Source organism: Lipophrys pholis, assembly GCF_963383615.2.
Source record: "Lipophrys pholis genome assembly, chromosome: 1".
Lineage (NCBI taxonomy): Eukaryota > Metazoa > Chordata > Actinopteri > Blenniiformes > Blenniidae > Lipophrys > Lipophrys pholis.
In genome coordinates, this window is record NC_137635.1 from 872,196 (window position 1) to 891,059 (window position 18,864).

An 18,864-nucleotide genomic window follows, 5' to 3' on the forward strand; every position below is an offset into this window, starting at 1 on the left:
TCAATTTGATCTGAAGTCATCGTTCTGAAAGTGGAACTGCTGCTGATGCATTTTATTGAAGCGCCAATTTCCAATCCTGTATTACCGACTGGTGTGTTGCCGTTATCTTGTGAATGTTTTCACACTTGAATTAAAGACTACTCCAACTTGGATGGATTACGAACACCCGAGACGTCATTTCAGGAATGCATCATCACCATTTTGAGTCTCACACCGGAAGCTTAAGTGATTTTATTACAAAAGGTTGTTTTTTTGACTGTCTGGTAGAATCTTTCCTGTAGCACGTCGAAGCCCGACAGTTTTCACACACAAACTGCACATGCAGCATAAAGACGACTACACACAGCCTGGGTTGTACTTTGGCCTGTCAGTGGCCTTATGTGAGCAGTTTTGTGCGTGTGGGGCCAGAGTCCTGCACATCCCAATGTTTTCTGCTCCAAAACCATTTAATATCCGTTTAAACCTTCCACTCTCGTATTCATTGCCACGTCACTGTTAAACTGTCAAAAAGCTTTATCCCATACGAGTCAATACCCACCAGGACAATTTACTTAAAACAAGAAATAATGAAGATCTGGTATCTTTTACTTGTATTTGGAAAAACTAGAAGCATTCACAGTAATTCTCCAGCCTTAAAATCAAGTTTAAATTAGTTGAATTAGCAGAAGCCTGAATATAAGCAACATAACAATCAGTGTTTAAGCATGACTGTAACCTACAAATCCCAAGTGTGCACACCTCTTTAAAATAACCAAGATCACCAGTGAATAGTTGCGTAAATGTGACAGGTTAAACAAAATGATGGACACTTGGTGCGTTTTAATACAAAGCATGGGAGTTTTGTATCAACCGGACTGGAGGCTGTTCAGCAAAGTCTGAGAAATACTGCTAATTGCACTGAAGGTGGCGCTGTCAGGAAACGACTGTATGAAGTCTTTGCCTTCCTCGATACTGGCGCTGAGGAGAGGATCCAAAGGTACAGAGCCTGAAAGAAAAAGATTTGAAATGAGTGTCACACTTGATGCACGTGACATTAAAAGTAGTTCTCAGAATGAGTATTTCCTCAGACTAATCGTTCAATTTAGCTGCAAGTAAACAATATATTATAGACGGCTCCTTTCTCGCCTGAATCAATGCTCAAGAGATTAATCGACACACCGCAGAAGGAAAGGATTCCTTTTATTGCCAGTTATTGATCGATCCAGTTCAACAAGGTGTGTTGAGGATAATGCGTTCTCACGGTGTGTAGTGACACCTAGTGGCTGCAGGCTGACATTACAAATTAACGTCTCGATCTCACCGAGAAACACTGATCCGGTCAGCTTGGCCAGTTCTTCACCGCCTCCCTTTGAGAATATGTTGCTGCATTCCTGGAAAAGAATTCACTTTTAAATACTGTACATCCATGGTTACAGTAAAAAGCCAAAAACACAGAAAGGTGCGTCTCAAAGATATAAGATAACCGTTTAGGTTCATTTGTAATTTTGTCAGTTCATCTTAAACTTAATTATGGGCGAAGAATTTGACCTAAAACACTCTTTTCTTTTGATGCACCATTACATATGGACATGGATGGATATAAAAAATTAAAGCGCGTGTCTTGGCTGCATGGTCTTTCATTGGATAGTCTTTCTCAATGCATTTACATTGTTTTACTGGTAATTCCCCCTTTAAATCTTAACTCACAGAGCAGTGTGGACAAACAAAGCCACTCATGTTCTCCACGATTCCCAGGATCCGCACACCGGTCTTCTTGCAGAAAGTGATCTCCCTCCTTACATCCCCCGTCGAGACCGCCTGCAGACAACAGAAGAGCCAGTGTTATTGTTATCGGTGTATGGGAATGCTTTGTGGAACAGTAGATGAGATGAACGTGTACCTGAGGTGTGGTGACCAGAATGGCTCCATCCACTCGATGCTTTTTAAGGTTTTCCAGCACAGCGAGGTGTTCATCAGACGTCCCGGGTGGCGTGTCCACGAGGAGCACATCCAGCTCTCCCCAGGCTACATCTGACACAAACTGTCCGATCAAAGCTGGAGGAAAGTGTATTCAGACAAGGAGAAAGATGAAAATGTGTTTAGAGCTGCTTCTTTCTATACTGGCACTGCAGTCCAACATGTTGGAGCCATTACATCCTGTCACGGACCAGATGTACCTGTTTTTTTGGGCCCCCTCCAAACCACTGCTTCATCTGGGTCCTCCAGCAGGAAGCCGATAGACATGAGGGCCAGACTCTTCTGAGCATCGGTGTAAACCGGCACCCAGCCCGAGTCGCACTGGTGCACGTCGGTCCGGCCCACATTCAGCATGCGGGGGATGCTGGGTCCGCAGAGGTCCACATCCAGGATGCCAACCTGATGGTCAGTTTTAGAAACCGGTGAGCTTCGACACTGTTTTCAACAAATCTAAATATTTAAAGCGACTCCAGCTGCTCACCTTTTTGCCAGCATGCCTGAGAGCCAGAGCCAACTCTGTGGTGATGGTGCTCTTTCCCACGCCTCCTTTTCCTGACAGCACCAAAACAACATGCTGGACCTGGGATAAGCTCCCTTCGAAATGAATCAGAGAAAGAAAAGGGCTATTTCACTAAGATGTGGATTTCACCACAGAAGAAACTTGATTCTCTCAGCAAGTCAGAGCAAGAATGGAAGTCTTACTCCGAACTTTGAGGACATACCAGCAAATTGGGAAGCACGTGATTGTCAGGGGGGGGGGGTCATTGTTCTGGAAGCGTCACATTGAGATGTGTACAGAATATCTTGAGGTAAATACCTTGAAAACAATTACAACGTCTGACTGGTGTTTTATCACTGAACACTGACAGGTTTGTCGGATTAGCTGGTTTCCGTGTTAAAAGGTGACCGACTTCCTTTAGCGTCCGTCGTAGCTGCCAGCAACACAAAAGGTAAGACACTTCGAAACTCTATCATAAAGGCGGTTAAACGGTGTTCGCCAGGACAACTACTGATTTCTGTCGGGCTTTTAAAACATGCCGTTAGTAGCAGCAACAAGCGACGCTTAAGGACGTTGGTCACCAGTTAACAGGGAAACCAGTTAACCCAGTACACCAAACGTGTCCCACGCAATGACTCCACGCTTCGTTCGTTCAGAGACGCAGAAAGTGTCCAGTTACCATATTTAGCGATTTAAAGAGCATGAAACGTAGCAGAAATGGTAGAGTACCGATTTATTACTCGGAAGAGATCATTTTTGTTAAGATAAGACGTTTGTGTTAAGTTAAGGCTGGGGAGAGTCGGCTCAAGATACGATAACACCGCCAGCTTTTACAATGAAAACTCACCACTAATGTCACAACAAACAAGATACACGTAGCTGAGAATCGTTTATATATTTAATAAATAGACATTTAGTACTCACCGTTATTTTGCTCCATGTTTTGGATTTGGGAATACAACCTCCGGTAAGTGGGGACAATATCTTCCGGAATCGTCACGCACCTTCTGTGCAATCATTGGACAGTAAAGAGCTAAGCCCCGCCTTTTCAACCTCTTAACCAATAGGCTGTAACAAGGTGATTAAACTGAACTCCTCCCTCGCGCAGGTCTTGTCCAATAGGATGAGGGTGTCGGCGCGGAGCTGTAATGTTTACCTTGATCTCTGAGAAGTGGGACAGAGCGCAAACTACCCGGTCACATAGCGAGGCGCGCCGGCGTTCAAATGAGCCACTGCAAGACCGCGTATAGGAAGACTACTGCAAGGTAAGAGGAGCGTACCTGCTGTTTAGATTGTTAGAGTGGAGTTTACACTGGTGTGAGACACGTGTGTGTGTGTGTGTGTGTATATATATATATATATATATATATATATATATATATATATATATATATATATATATAGGATGTAAAGACAGCGATGGACTGTGGTTGAAAATATTTCATCGGACACCATCTAAAATGACAGACAGTGAGATTTACAGTCACACTGCACTGTGGGTGTGAATAGGATTGGATTGCACGAGAACAAAAACAGTAAATTGACTTTATTCCACAAATATTGTCCTGCTTTTGAACTCCAGTGGCAATGCTGTTCATATTGTCATCCATCAGCTCAGCGACAGAGTTATTGTAGCTTGAGATGACTCGGTCCTCCAGATGATGCAGCTCCAGTATGTAGGGTAAGGCCCAATTAAAATGAGACTAGCTCCAGACTAACTAATCTTCATTAAAAGCACTCATCTCGTGCACCTGTTCGCAAAGCAGCAACCAGCTGCTGTCCTGTCAGAAACTCTCACAAAACTCTTGATATGAATGTGAAGTTCAGGACCTACAGATGCATAACAATATAGAAAATAATTCAAAAGTTAATCTTCCTGTAAGCTATTTCTGAACTGATAATATATTAACAGTTTCAAGGATTAGGCCTTTCATTGTGACTGTTGTGCCCTCTGGTTAAATGAAATAGGGAATTAAAGAACATCAGATTTCAATTAATCTGATGCTAAAATGTTTCAAAACAAGACAAAACTTTGAAATACTTCAGGTTGTGTGATGATTCCAACATATGGAGGTTTGACAGAGTGAAATGAAACTATTGCAAAAATAACTTCTGATTACAAGTACGTGTGGAAAAACAGTAGTGTGGCTTGATTTGATTAACTTAAAGAAGTAGTAATCGGTTCGACAGAAACCAAATAACTAGATATATATCAAGTCATTTTAGGCTAATAATTCTACAGACTTCTACATTTTGGGTACGAAAGATAAAGATTTGAAAATGAGAATTAAAATACTGAATTTGCCAGTGAAGTTCATCTAATCCATCTGTTTTGACAGTCAGTACTGTGGCGTACTTTATCGTAAGTCTTTGCTCTGATGGGAACCTGTCCCAGGTTAAATTAATAAATGAAATGGTCACAGCCTCCGCTTGTCTGTTTTCTGATGACGACACAGGATGCAGGCGACCTCAGTCAGATCAGAGGTGGTTGTTGTTGGGTTTTGTCGTCTCTGGGTCGGGTGACGTGCAGTCGCAGAGCAGAAGGTTCAGTTTAAAGGTTGAACATGTGCGTGGAAAGACCTCCAGCTGTCGCATATGGGACAGATAGAAATAGTCAGGCCAGCACACAGAGGTCTGTGGATATTACCTGTGGATTCATGTTCACTGAAAGGATTCAAAGGAATGTTTTAGGTCGTTAAACTCACTGGTGCACTGACAGAAAGCCTGAAGTGAGTCTCGGCTATTTAAAGCAGTTTGAATTGACCTCATTTCATCTGGGCAGCTTGTTTGAGGAACCCAGAGGCGAGGAGAGGCAGCTCTTGAGATTGATCTGTTAAATATTGTTCCCTTCAAAATTTCTTTCCATCTGTGAAAATTCCATATTTTAGATTTTCCATCTCAACCACAAATGCCTTCCTAATAATATTTCATAAAACCTGAAGTTTCCCCATTAGAATTTTGAACGGACAGTCTTAGTGTCTACAATTAACATTTTTATAAATGTTTGAAACCTTTTTGTTATTAACTTATGATTTTAGAAAAAATAGACAAAACGAGTAACTTTTCAATCATATTCCCTTTTTTTTTTTTTTTTTTTTAATGCACCTGTAAGTCTGGAATTGAAATGTCGACTTTTAATCCCAGAAGTCTTCATTAAAAGCAAATAAGTGACCGTCATCACGGACTGTCGTCCTTTTGCCAATAATTTCCCCAAACCTCTTCTCAGTCTGAGATTAGAAAGGTTTTCTTTAAACCAAAGCAGCCATGTGCTAAACTGTGTCCTCAGACGATGTGGACAAAGCGTCAAACAATAACTACTCTCCAACAAACGGGTCAAAGAGCAGACGGCAAGTTCAGCAGTGACCTCACTTGACATTAAAGACAACGTGTACATGGCCTCTTGCTCGGTGTGCCAGCTGGTCCTCAGCTCGTGTTTTCGACCGTCCGCAGAGCCGCCATGCTGAGAAGAGGCAGAGACGGCCGCGCTCGGCATTTGGCCTGGAGTGAACCTCGGCTGGAGACGGATGCCATGGCGGTGATCCAGACGTCAGACAGAGACGAGTGGGAAGGCCAAACAATGACACAGGTGGGATCCTCGGTTGTCTGGAGTTAAAAAACTAAACTGGAAAAGGTTTAAAGGTTAATGGGTGTTTGAGTGGGATAAAGGTGTCAAGCACAATCAAAACGTGTGTATATATATATATATATATATATATATATAGTCAAACTCGCTGATAGGACATGAAGAGGGATGAGCTTTCCACCCCAGTGCCGGTAGTTTTCCACTGTGACTGTTCCTTCTCTGACATGTGAGGGATTGTCAGCTCTCCAAAGGGAAGGACAGGGGGTCCAGTATTTTTGGAAGGCTTCTCATTTTACTTACTAGAACGCTTGACTTCTCTCACCAGCAACACTCATGAAGCGTTTCGTGTGCCAGATACCTTGTTGGCTCTTTGAGACGTGGAGGAGAAGCATCACATATGACAGCAGACCTGCAGTTTTCTAAAACTGGAACTAATTCATTCTCAACCAAGCCAACATCCCTGGACCATGGCCACGTCCGTGGACTTACAGGATGCTGAGTGTGCCGTTTGTCCCCACCAGATCGGCGACACGGACGCGGACGTGGACTGCCTGGCCGGCGACCAGACGGTCTCGGAGGCAGCTGCTTCGCCGAGCACGGAGCCGGTGACTGGGGAGTCTTTCTGCCACTGTGGGCGACAGGAAGAGCTCGGCCCAGGTCTCACTGCCATCGGGGATTGTCTCTGCGGGGAGGAGGATCAGGGTGAGTGCTGCATGAGCACCATCATGGATTGTAGTGACACAGGAGGGTCCATTAAAAAGGCTCAGACTTAATGTTAGGACTCCTGCAACAATGTGAGTCTGTGACCGTGTTAGAAAAACCCATTTGGATGGATTATATCAGGAGCGTTCAACACGGAGTCTCTCCAGGTTTGTTTTGAAGACGGTACCAGTCACCACAATCATCTAAAGCTGAATTTAATTAAGGTTCCCAATAGTTTTATTAATAGATGCATTTCCAACTCAACATTTTTAGGACGTCTAGAACAAGTAGTGGTAATATAATATAACTGGAGACAAGCTCTCGGTTTCAAATAGGGAGCAGCAGCAGGATTTTGAATGAGAAGAGGAAATAATTTAGTGAAACCACTTAAACCTGGCAATGTCATCTTATTAGAAAATAATGCACATTTATTTCTCAATATGTCTTGTATTTTTGAAAATATCATATATTAATACAAATCTGAAACTGGTAGATGCAGATGTCTTTCCCTAATTTCTAAAGATCTAATTGAAGCCTTCTAACTAAACAACAAATAAATGAATTGTCCTCTGACACGTTTTACTGAACAGAAAAAGCATACACATTGGTTTTTGACGGCTCGTGGAAATAGTATTTTAAGACCTCTTCTCCAGGTCCAGTATTCTCAGGCAGAATGAGGGACGTAGACTCAGACGTTTGAGACCCCTGGATTTTAACTCTGACAGTGACTCACTCCTGCCACCCAGTGCATAAAACTGGCATTACATTAGTTTTTACAACGTGGCACTTTTAAGGTCTTAAAGTTCTTCACACCATTAGTCCAATTCAGTTAATCAGGTGAACACTAAGCAGCAGCCACAGGTGGAAACTTTAATTTTATTCATCCTCTAGAACATCTCATGTGTCCTTTGTGTTCTGGTTGAATCACAGAGAGACAAACAAACAGCAACAAACATTCAAATCCAACAATAAATTAAAAATACGTGTTTTGGAAAGCCCAAGCCTGGACTTCAACAGAGGATTTTTTTATTTATTTTTTGTTTGTAATATTGATGTTTCATTGTTTGTTTTTAGATTTTGACTGGGTGTGGGACGAGCACTTTAGGTCCTCTGGAGCCTTCCTCAGCTGCGACAGCAGGAAGGTGAGCTTCCACTCAGACTACAGCTGTGGCACGGCGGCCATCCGTGGCACCAAGGAGCTCGCAGAAGGCCAGCACTACTGGGAGGTCAAGATGACGTCTCCGGTCTACGGAACCGACATGGTACGTTGCCCCGGCGGCGTTGGTAACGAATGGAACCTCTTTAGTCTGTTTCATTTTTATCAAAGGACGTTTTCACAAGTCGAGCTCTCGTTTCGGGTTTAGATGGTAGGAATTGGAACAGCAGAGATGAATCTGGACCAGTTCAGGTATAACTTTGGCAGCCTGCTCGGCCACGATGAAGACAGTTGGGGACTTTCCTACACAGGTCAGAGGTCACATCAATCACTACTATGAAGTTTAGCAGGTTAAAGGACAAACAACTCCAATAATGTACATTTCTGTCATGTGTTTAAAGGCCTTCTCCAGCACAAAGGCGACAAAGTGAAATTCTCCTCTCGGTTTGGTGAAGGCTCCATCATTGGCGTCCACCTGGACACGTGGCACGGGACCCTGACCTTCTACAAGAACCGACGCTGCATCGGTGTGTGCTTCAGACTTCAGTCATTACATGTCATTTGATGGAGCGTCTGCATGATTTAACCGGTGACTGTTCTTGAAAACAGGCGTCGCTGCCACCAGGCTACAGAACAAGAAGTTCTACCCCATGGTGTGCTCCACAGCAGCCAAGAGCAGCATGAAGGTGATCCGTGCCTGCTACACGCCCACCTCCCTGCAGTACCTCTGCTGTACCCGACTACGCCAAATCCTGCCCTGCTGCCCCGATGTACTCGACACACTGCAGCTTCCTCCAGGACTGCGCCTCCTCCTCCAACTACAGCTGGGTTGGGTTTTCACTCTCAGCAGCAGCAGCAGCCATGAAACCTCAGCGCAGCAGCAGGAATACTTCCCTGAGGATTTCCTGGAGGAGATGATCCTGCCCTCCAGTCCGAGCCTGAGCCCGATCCCGAGCCCGGTGTCCACCCCGAGTGCCTGCGCCTCCCCCAGCCCCTGCACCAGTCCCTTTTCCGACGCAGGCTCGTACCACGGCTGCCCCTGTCAACTGTCGCCTCATTCGGGCGCCTGCCGCTGCCCCCCCACTCCCCCCAGCAGCGACTACGATAGCTGCTGCTCCGAGCCGGAGGATTACCAGTGCAAGAGATGCCGCTGGACATGACGCGCAGCTTCACGGGTTCGACACACAGCTATTCTACCACTGCCATCGATGGGTTCTCTACTCTAGGTTACACTCTAGCCAATATTTGAGTGACTTTTCACTATTTCTTTCCTCCATCATTTTGCAATTTTTGTATAACTAAAAGATTTTGGTATCAAACAAACATCTAGTGTATAGGACACGTGTAAAGACTCATTTTCGTTCAAGCCAAACTATTCACCAACCTCAAAATCATCATCTTGTTTTTTCCTTAATTTTTCAGTTTGTTTAAAATCAATGAAGGGCATTGACTTTGCAGAGCTTTCTGTTGACACACATTAGATTCTCAGGTATAGAAGAGGGAGGAAGCTGGTTTTTGATACTGTGAAAAGTTTTTTGTAAATCTGTTTTGTAATCGATTTGGTACAAGTATTAGATAGGATTTGCTACTTTTTGCTGTTTTTCTATTATCAGCTCTGCTTTTGTTTATCACTTTTCATACTCGGGGAAATTCTATCAAAAAAATAAAGTTCTACTGCAGATATTTAGGCCTTTTTTATACACACACTACTTGCATACATGAACATACAATTAATGCAATTTGTTCCACATCATTTCTTTGAACATTATAAATACAACGCACTCCTTTAATGTGTTCAGAGCATAAATACAAAAACATGATCATTGAGGCATGATTTGTTTGTAAATCTCAGAAGAAATTGATGCTCTAGTGTCATTATGAACCTGTCCTCACGCTTTATCCAGACGAGAGTTGGAGGTCTCCCAAATGCAGAACTGCAGGATTCCTGCTGGACAGGTTGCTCCATGCATCTTCATAAGGCTTCCAACAACTCTGGACTGAAGGCCTGGTACCAGACCACAGGGAGAACGTGCAAAACTCCTCAAGGAACGTCCTCCAAACCCAATCTGGACTCCATCAGTGGATCCTCTTCTCGGGATGATTAGAGTCCTGCACTACCTCCTTATGTTTCCCTCAATGGGTTTACATATTAAGTCCATCAGTCCAACACCAGCTCAGGGTTCTGGGCTGTGAAGCAGCGGTAAATTCTGGCTGATATCTCGGGTCCGACGCGGCGCTCTTTGCCTTCACTCTTCACTAGGAGACCTGCCAGCAGCCGCTTCCTCTCGTCCTCGGAGTCCAGACTCGCATAAGCCTAAAAATAAAAATAGTTCGATTCAGAAAGGTCATATTTATTTATTTTCATTCTACTTTAGTTTTCTAAGACCAAACCAAAACACTTCTGAAATCGTACAGTTCAGTGGAGCGCTGCTCTGTACCTGCAGCAGCAGCTGAGGAGAGGGGTACGCTGCAGCCACACGGGAGGCCACGGCGGGGCTCACTCGGTTCAGCTGTTCCATCTGCTTGCCCCAGACCTGAATCAGCCCCGATCCATCTCTCTCCACCCGGACCCCGCTGGCCCACGAGCCGTCCACACAGAAAGGCAGCTCCTCCCGCTCTGCCAGAAGTCTGCAGGAAGGAGATTCAGCTTATATATATATATATATATATATATATATATATTTCTTTGAAATCAAGAACAGAAAAGTGTCTTGCAGAGCAAACGTCAGTAAGAGCCACTGCAGTGGATTCATACCTGAGAGGACGCTTCGATAAAGCTTTGGTGACGGAGCGCACGTGGTCAGTGACGTCCTGCCAGTCGGCCACAAAGACCAGCGAGACGTTTTTGTAAAGCTGTAGATACACCAGGACCTGGAGAGGAGTGGACTACATTAATCCTAAATGAGCTAAATTAACTGTGGTAAATCTTTAATATTAGGTAGAGCAGCTGCTTATCAAAATCAATATAATAAACAATCCCCCAAAATTAAACTGACCTCCTCGATGTCCAGATTGTTCATCCCCAAGTTGGACTGGAGTGTCTCATCACCGTGGGTGTTTGTCCTGTTGGTAGAGTGAATCCGAGACATCAGGTGTGAGGTTCCCATATTTACAACGATAAGGTGGGAAAACACTGACCTGTATTCTGAGTCTGTCACTAGTAGAGTGACCACCTTCATCGCATCACGATTGAGACACTCATAAAGTGGACACAGGACGGAACCCGCCTCCGCCTCCAGCTCCTGTCGGTCACCGTGCAGCATCTGAGGTGAAATAGTGGCCAGCATATAAAACGGAAACTTTCCAAGGTTTAAATCAAACCGACGCCTCTGAAGAGACCGAAACGGTCGCTTACTTTGCTCACAGCAAACACAAGGTCCATGAAATCCACCATGGTCAGGACCAGCAGTACCTGTTCCTCCTCCAAAAAGGCTGCACCATCTTTTTCCTGCTTGAATTAAAAAAAAAAAAAAAAAAAGTCCCAGCATTAATATATAATTTGTCTTAAAGCTGCACAGAGGAAACCGTAATGACGGAACATGTCTGTGTGTGTAGTTCCTGCCTGAGCCAAGTCTCTGGTCCAGGAGATGCTGTGAGGGAGCTGCTGGCTCTCGATGCTGAACCTCCAGTGGCAGGCGGCCAGGCTGCCCAGCAGGAGGTCCGAGCCATGCTGCTGCAGCAGAGCTGGACGGAAGACACACACAGAGGCTTGGAGATCAGCAAAAATCAATCAATCAAAAAGAAATTATAAAAAAAAACAACTAATCAACATAATTTTTTATTTTTTGACAAAAAAATTATCAAGAAATAAAAGTAAATGAACATCAATTCAACACGTATCACGTGTGATGTGTGTGTACCTTGTGTACCTTGTGTACCTGGATCTATGCAGACTGTCAGGGTCTTGATGCAGTTCTCCGGCCTCAGGGTCTTGAGGTGCTCCGCAGCCTCCCTCCTCCTCAGCTGTTCCTCTCTCCTCTCCTCCTTCTCCTGAGCTCTGGCTGTTCTCCGTCTCTCCCTGCCCTCCCTCCGCTCCTCGGCGCCCCGTCTGTCCGCCTCGATCTCCTCCTTGCTGCGGCGTTTCTTCGCGGGACTCGGGTCAGCTGCGGCTCCGGGTCGCGGAGGAGGAGGAGGAGGCAGCAGGGTGGAGGAGGAGGAGGAGGTGGAGGTGGAGATCCTCTCTGTTCTGTTGCACTTATTCTCTCCGCCTCCGACTTCTTCCGTTTCGGTGCCGCTTTCCTCAGAAGCAGAGATTTCCCATGTTGTAGCTCGGCGCAACATTGACATCTCTAACGTGGAGGAAGTGTCACAACAACCACAATCTACAAAACACCACCATGTTTATGTGGCAGCGACGGTGTCCCTTTAGGGACAAATGATTCAAAACGCGACGCACGCGTTTCAACCAGCGGGTTTGTTGTTTGAGTTAAAACATTTAAAGTGAACAGATGATAAATCTTGTGTTTGAGGCAGCAGGAGGCAAACAGCAGCTGTCACCAGGTGGACTACCCACCTGCTAATCTCAGATTACAACTCGAAACACACAGATAAACCAACTGGACTGAGATCTATGTTTGCTGCTTGATACCTCATGTTTAATAATTATATTCAGCGTGTAAATATCGAAGCAGCCAGCCTATATGGCACACGTGTCGAACTCCAGGCCTCGAGGGCCGCAGCCCTGCACATTTTGCATGTCTCCCAGCTTCAACACAGCTGATTGCAATGAGCAGCTCGTTATCTGGCTTTGTGCTGAATGTGATGATGAACCATCAGGACATTCAGGGGAGGGAGACATTGAAAACGTGCAGGGCTGCGGCCCACGAGGATCTGAGTTTGACACCCCTGCTATATGGGTTGATGATTTCTCCCTGTAATACTTTTTTAAATCAATACACTGTGATACCAAATAAGAATATTGCAGTTTTCAGTGTGCAAGTTTTCAAAAACAGTCAATGTGTATACTTGTGTCTGCCCGAGTGGCAAGGCGGAAAGATTACTACTCTGGTTGAATATTTAATTTAATTTAATTTAATTTTATTATTTTTCTCTGTGCAGCGAGTCCCACGCAGTTGGGAGCACGGACACAAAAAGCACATGAAAACAAGTGGAAGTTTCGGGAAGATGTTGTTATGTCTTTTGTTCATGGTTCCACTAACCTTTTTGAATTTATCCACCCAAAAAGCAGCAAAAAAAGAAGGTCCCATACAAAGTGGATGGGAGAGGCACCTCATGGAGGAAATCAAATCAAAGGAGATCAGAGGAGATCAGCATCTGTTGCTAAGGAGACGCTGTCTTAAAATGTTCTAGTTATTATTATCATAATTATAATAATTGTTATTATGCTCCACATAAAGGTTCTCAGTAATGAAGCTAGCAGAAAACAGCTGGGACTTTTGTCAATAAAGTTTTATACAGGAAGAAAAAGCGCCGGAAACGTGTGCACAGATTTGTAATCGACGTGCTACGTCACTACGCTTTTCTCTCTACGGCAGCAGCTCCATCCAGGTGGTGTGAAGATCTGCGGTCTGCTGACCCTCTCAACAGGGAGAGAGGACCTCACCGCTGCTAACCTGCAGATTGTTTTTGTAAACAGCAGCTCAGCATGAACATTTCACGCTGTAGTTTGTGACCTGCAGCCTGTTTTTAACCATGGCGCAGCCTGCGGAGAAAGGTAAGTGTGATTAAAAGAGTTCCTCCTTGGAATGTACTTCAGTCTCCATGTTATCGTTCTGCTAAGCTAAGCAGAGCTGCCTCCAGACACTTCCCTCAATATCTCTGATTCAGCAGGTTTTATGCTTAAGTTGTAGATAAAACACGTGACTGAAGTCAGTAATAAGAGTTTCCCGTCTTTAATATAGTATTTTCTGATTGGACTTTTGACAATTCAGATTGTGGAAACGGTGTGTTTCTAAGCATTTTTAACTATTATGATTATTGTGTGAACTAAGCATCAAAATGTTCCTGCTAATTTGTTTTCAGGGATGATTGGACTAAAGTGTTAAGATCAGAGTAAAAAACAGTATCAAGTTAGTTTATGTAATTTCTGTATGAAATATCTAATTACATTTTATATCAGTCCTAGTTATGCAGGAACTGTGATTTCAATTAAATATATATGATGTAAACTCTACGTCATTAAGATTTTCCTGCTCCGTTTGATTTATCTTTTCCTCTCATGGAAACTAATTCTTCTTGTTGGACTCTTGACGTGTTTCACTCCAGAGGTCATCAAACCGTTTCAATTTACTACTTTAATGGTGCAGAGTAACGGGGAGGGTTACTTCCTGAATCCCGTCTCATATTTCACTTTATGATAAGACACATTTATGTATGAAGAGACTTGCAGTTATTGACTAATGTCAGAAACAGATCACCTCCTTCATTTTTGTAAAAAAAATAAAAATCAATGACAATCTTTGGAATTCACCAGCTCTCACATGTCCAAGTCATTTTGTCTCCACTGACCGTTACAGAGATAAATAAACTTCATCGCTGTAAAAGTTTCAAAAATCCTCTTGGGAACCGTTCAGATATTTTGCAGTGTACTCTCTTCTTGGTCGTCATTTCTAAATTATATTGCATTGATGCTAGTGATTCTCCGGATTGTGTGAGGCCATGTAGACCATGTAGACCATGTAGACCATGTAGACCATGTTGACCTGCAGGCAGCTGCAGAATGAGAATTAAAAGTTGTTGTTTTTTTTAATTAAATGAATTTTCTGCTGCAGATTCGTGACCAAAGAGATGAATGAAGGTCTTTGTTGGATGAGAAGATTCAGTTAGTTCAGCTGAATGTCAAAGAGAAGGGCTGTGCTTTATGTTGCAGGTTTAATTTACTCTTCTAGTTTTGTCCCTTTTCTGTTTCAGGTTATTACCGCTTCATGGTGCTTTTCTTTAACTGCCTGCTGACCTTTGGCTCCTACTTCTGCTTTGACATCCCCAGTGTCTTGCAGGACCAATTTCAAGGGGTGAGTAGGAAGAGGAAACATACAGCTCGGTATCACAGGCCTAGTTTCAGAAATAATTCAGTATAAAATATGAATCCAAACATGAGCCACCAGTGAAAATTAAGAAATGTAGCTGTAGAGCAAAAGACGAGGTCATTTTAAAGTACTTATTTAAAAGACTTAGGACATAAAAAAACAATGTGCTGGTTAAGGTGCAAAATCTGGATCTCTTGTATGCAAATAGATTATTTTACCACAATGTGGGAGAATGATTGCGTTAAAACAAAGAGCATTGCAGATGAGCTGCGCTTATCAAATGATATGATAAGGATAAGTCTCCTGGTTAAGTATTTCCACATTTTCTCTCCATCAGCTCACAAGATGATTGTGGTTTGGTGTCAGAACTCTGAAGTCTGTTTGTGATTATTTAGATAAGAACTCTAATCACCGCTTTTCCATCATCTGACAGAATCTGACGTGTCCCAATGCCACAGTGATCAATGGGACCGTGATCAATGGGACCGTGATCAATGGGACCGTGGACTGTGTGGAGGGCCTGGGGATGTCTCCTCAGCAGTACAATCTTCTTTATGCCATCTATGCCTGGACGTAAGCACGATCGCACCCTGACGGCATTCTGCACACGCTGAGAGGGAGGTGTAACACGGTTGGTGTTCTTCTTCTTCTCTGCAGGAATGCAGTGGTCGTGATCATGGCTGGATTCCTCATTGACAAGTTGGGGAATCGCTGTGAGTCTGCATATACCTGCAGGTCAACTTAACACAAACGTAAGGCCGTGTGAAGAAGGTTAGTGATTCCTCTCTGCTTTTCTTTGCAGTCGGTGTGTTTCTCTTCTCTTTTCTCTGCGTTTTGGGCTCGTCCCTCTTTGCACTGGGTTCTCATTTCAAGGGAACTCCCTACCTGCTGCCACTGATGCTCACAGGCCGTCTGCTGTTTGGATCGGGCAACGGATCTCTGACCAGTGAGGCCTCCTTTTACGTATCGCCGCTATAAGACCAACTGACCAATCTGCCCAATCAACTCCGCTTGTTTTTCATTAGTTGTTCAGAACCGCATCACGGCCTTCTGGTTCAAGGGGAAGGAGCTGGCTCTGGCCTTCGGTCTGACGCTGGCCTTCTCTCGTCTGGGCTCCGTCCTGAACTTCTTCTTCACTCAGAAGTTTGAGGAGACATACGGCATGCAGTGGACGCTGTGGGGCGGTGGGTCGAGCAGAGATCGACATTTTATGCCACGTTGAGGTTCAAGCAAGAGTTTCTCATGTCGTGTATTTCTCTGTCTTCAAGGTGCTTTCTTGTGCGTGCTGGGCTTCACCTCGGCCGTCATCGTCAGCACCTTGGACAAAGTTGGAATGAAGCAGTTGGGGCTTGATGGAGCCATCCAAGAAGAGTCCCGCAAAGTGGTAGGAACAGGTTTTCTTTATTTTGAGACGACGCAGAGCTTTAGGAGAAAGTGAGACGACAATAGACAAGAAGTTTTTTTTGTAGGGAATTAAAAATGTATATAAATACAAGAAACAAAACCAAAGAGGCAAAGCTGAAAGAAAATGGATGATAACCTCTTAAAAAGCGAACGCTGGAATATCCCTGCTACGAAAGAAGAAATGGAAAATAAAACTTCTGCTGATCTCAGTCCAACTTAGGAAGAAATGTGTGCGATCAGTCACACCAAACTCAAAACAAACCACCAGGGAACGACGCAAACTCTTGGAGGTCTTATTGTATAAAAGGCAACAGGAAACCACACACACACACACACACACACACACACACACACACACACACCGGGGTTAGTCACACTATAACAGAATCCGTCATTTGGCAGGAAAACAGCTAAAACAGTCATTATCAAATAAAACTCACTGAGATCATCAGAACCACCAACACACAGCCCAAACAAGGACACTGATTCTGGTTGACTGAAGGATGATCCCCAAACGAACACGGCAGGCTCCCCTGGTGTTTTTCCTGTGTGGACTGTGTCGTTTGTTTGTGTTTGCAGAGGATTCAGGATGTGAAGCTGCTGTCGCTGAGATACTGGCTGCTGGTGCTCACCATCATGTTCTTCTACAACGGCATCTTCCCCTTCATCGCAGACGCCAGGTAAGGAAATACAAACTCCTCTGGTCGGACTCCAGAGAAATTCACACGTCGGATAGAAAGGCGAGTAAATAAAATTAGAGTAAAGGGGCGAGATGAAGATGAACATGTTGCCCTCAAGGAGGCGATACAGATTTGTAAAGGCAGATGAAACTTTTATGGAAAAACCTTCTGTGGAGGTTATTAAGTCTGACTGGTGCTGAAGCAGAAGGATGGCTCTGCTATTTGACACACATTTGTTGTGAATGCAAATTAATAGAATTGTGTTTTTTTAATGGGCGTACCTTATTTTTATGAGGATACAAAGACACAATTCCACATAGTAAATAATCCAATTTCTGTATCTTCTATCAATATATTGTTTCTTGCACAGTTTTTAATATTTGTTATTAGGATGTATAATAAAGGTCACATCTGACATCCAAGAGGGGATCGCAGTAAAAGTTAATTAAATTCTACGTACATTACCAAACGTATCAGTGTCATTGTATAAGCACCATTATCAATGTGCATTATGTGTTTTTTCTATTTAAAACTTGAAGAATAAGTAACAGTCATAATGTTCTTCTGCTGATTGTTTGTTGTGACAATATGTTACTGTGACTCAGCACTGCCACCTACTGCACACACAGAGTATTGCTTTAAGTCCTACTCGACTGCAGCCTCAACTAATGTCCTTCGTTTTCCTGTGCAGTAAATTCATCCAGGATAAGTACAGCGGCTACAGTCAGAAGGAGGCGGCGTACATCGCGGGGGCCGTCTATGACAGTTCTCTGGTCCTCTCAGCCAGCGTGGGAATTCTCATAGTGAGTATCTCAACGTCTGCCTGCAGCAAAACCTTTGAGCATCGAGCACTCGGTGAAGGTGGTTGAGCATGCGTCCTGCTCGTTCGTCTATTATTTCAGGATTTTGTGGGCCTGCGGGGAGTCTTTGCAGTGGCCTGTGCCGTCCTCACGCTGCCTGTGTTTGGCCTCCTCGCCTTCACCTTCGTCCCTCCTCTGGTCTCCACCATTTGGCTGGGAGTCACCTACTCCTTTGCTGCTGTGAGATTTGTTTTATTTCTGAATATCGATCCATCTCTTTAAAGTCAATGACCAGAAAATATGAAAGAGGAACTCAAATTGAGCTAAAAACAGGAGAACAATTCTGTCATTTTCCTGTATTCCAGGCCAGCATGTGGCCGTCCATCCCCCTGGTGGTGCCTCAGGCCACTCTGGGAACGGCCATGGGCCTGGCTACGTCCATACAGATGGTTGGGATTGGAATATCTAATCTCGTCGTAGGACAGATTCTGGGCAAATCAAGGTAGGACACACTCAATACTTGAATCCCGTTGTCACGCACCGATAATCTCTGCTTTAACTTCTTCCACTTGTTGTCCAGTGAAACTAAGATCCCACTGTGGCGCTGGCAGAGGATGATGATCTTCATGTTGGCCAACACCGTCGGCTGCATCGTGACCTCGGTGCTGCTCAACATCGTCGACCGCCGACAGGTCAGGCGTCGCCTCGCGCGTCACCAGTGGAGACGTGTTTTCTCTGTGCTCACCTGATGTTTGTGTCCAGGGCGGGACCCTGAACAAGACGACCAAGAGGTCCGGGCCGGCGGAGAGAGACCCGGACCGAGAGCCGCTCAATCAGGCAGAGGAAGATCCAGACGAGGACGACGCACAATCACGCTCCATCAACTCATGAGTCTTTTATTGTAATCAAATAATAGGGAAAGAGTTTTTACTTCTTCTCTTTTTTTAATACAGTTGCCTCAAAGTATTCCCAACTATATAATTTGTGCACATTCTTTCTATTGAAAGTATTTTTTATTGAAATCCGTTCTCAATCAATCAACCTACACGAGCAACACGGAACAGAAATGTATTGCTTACAGTAGAATTCAGAGCTGAG

The 18,864-nt window shown here is 44.2% G+C and overlaps 4 protein-coding genes across 9 annotated transcripts in view; 2 read left to right on the plus strand and 2 right to left on the minus strand.

Annotated features, from left to right (window-relative positions):
• Positions 1–38: 38 nt before the first annotated feature.
• nubp2 (nucleotide binding protein 2 (MinD homolog, E. coli)) lies at positions 39–3,466 on the minus strand. Of its 2 annotated transcripts, none has more exons than XM_080474917.1 (7): positions 3,380–3,466; positions 2,438–2,550; positions 2,157–2,355; positions 1,880–2,034; positions 1,687–1,797; positions 1,301–1,370; positions 39–985 (listed from the first exon to the last, which is right to left on the minus strand). In XM_080474917.1, exons 1-7 carry the CDS (start codon positions 3,393–3,395, stop codon positions 846–848), a joined length of 804 nt encoding a protein of 267 aa, XP_080331043.1. In that variant the 5' UTR covers positions 3,396–3,466; the 3' UTR covers positions 39–845. The 2 variants fall into 2 exon arrangements, with proteins under 2 accessions (XP_080331043.1, XP_080331044.1); XM_080474918.1 differs by having other exon boundaries at positions 2,438–2,536; positions 3,380–3,418.
• Positions 2,708–9,578, plus strand: spsb3b (splA/ryanodine receptor domain and SOCS box containing 3b). Of its 2 annotated transcripts, none has more exons than XM_080474860.1 (8): positions 2,708–2,906; positions 3,564–3,720; positions 5,906–6,041; positions 6,560–6,740; positions 7,815–8,002; positions 8,105–8,207; positions 8,298–8,423; positions 8,506–9,578. In XM_080474860.1, exons 2-8 carry the CDS (start codon positions 3,680–3,682, stop codon positions 9,054–9,056), a joined length of 1,326 nt encoding a protein of 441 aa, XP_080330986.1. In that variant the 5' UTR covers positions 2,708–2,906; positions 3,564–3,679; the 3' UTR covers positions 9,057–9,578. The 2 variants fall into 2 exon arrangements, with proteins under 2 accessions (XP_080330986.1, XP_080330987.1); XM_080474861.1 differs by having other exon boundaries at positions 2,737–2,906; positions 6,364–6,740.
• eme2 (essential meiotic structure-specific endonuclease subunit 2) lies at positions 9,574–12,258 on the minus strand. Of its 4 annotated transcripts, none has more exons than XM_080474884.1 (8): positions 11,775–12,258; positions 11,459–11,580; positions 11,252–11,344; positions 11,035–11,159; positions 10,893–10,959; positions 10,652–10,767; positions 10,310–10,524; positions 9,574–10,210 (listed from the first exon to the last, which is right to left on the minus strand). In XM_080474884.1, exons 1-8 carry the CDS (start codon positions 12,181–12,183, stop codon positions 10,143–10,145), a joined length of 1,215 nt encoding a protein of 404 aa, XP_080331010.1. In that variant the 5' UTR covers positions 12,184–12,258; the 3' UTR covers positions 9,574–10,142. The 4 variants fall into 4 exon arrangements, with proteins under 4 accessions (XP_080331010.1, XP_080331009.1, XP_080331008.1 ...); XM_080474883.1 differs by having other exon boundaries at positions 9,576–10,210; positions 10,335–10,524; XM_080474882.1 differs by having other exon boundaries at positions 9,576–10,210; positions 10,335–10,524; positions 11,766–12,237.
• A 1,119-nt stretch (positions 12,259–13,377) lies between these two features.
• The window catches only part of mfsd1l (major facilitator superfamily domain containing 1-like), a 6,590-nt gene continuing 1,103 nt past the window's right edge, over positions 13,378–18,864 (plus strand). Inside the window, exons 1-13 of the mRNA XM_080458897.1 lie at positions 13,378–13,570; positions 14,767–14,867; positions 15,316–15,455; positions 15,540–15,595; positions 15,685–15,828; positions 15,908–16,066; positions 16,151–16,266; positions 16,866–16,966; positions 17,658–17,769; positions 17,869–18,006; positions 18,132–18,268; positions 18,347–18,458; positions 18,529–18,864. The exon at positions 18,529–18,864 is cut by the window's right edge and continues 1,103 nt beyond it. Coding sequence (XP_080315023.1) covers positions 13,549–13,570; positions 14,767–14,867; positions 15,316–15,455; positions 15,540–15,595; positions 15,685–15,828; positions 15,908–16,066; positions 16,151–16,266; positions 16,866–16,966; positions 17,658–17,769; positions 17,869–18,006; positions 18,132–18,268; positions 18,347–18,458; positions 18,529–18,657 — 1,467 coding nt within the window. The 5' untranslated portion in view covers positions 13,378–13,548 and the 3' untranslated portion in view covers positions 18,658–18,864. The remainder of the gene's footprint in view (positions 13,571–14,766; positions 14,868–15,315; positions 15,456–15,539; positions 15,596–15,684; positions 15,829–15,907; positions 16,067–16,150; positions 16,267–16,865; positions 16,967–17,657; positions 17,770–17,868; positions 18,007–18,131; positions 18,269–18,346; positions 18,459–18,528) is intronic.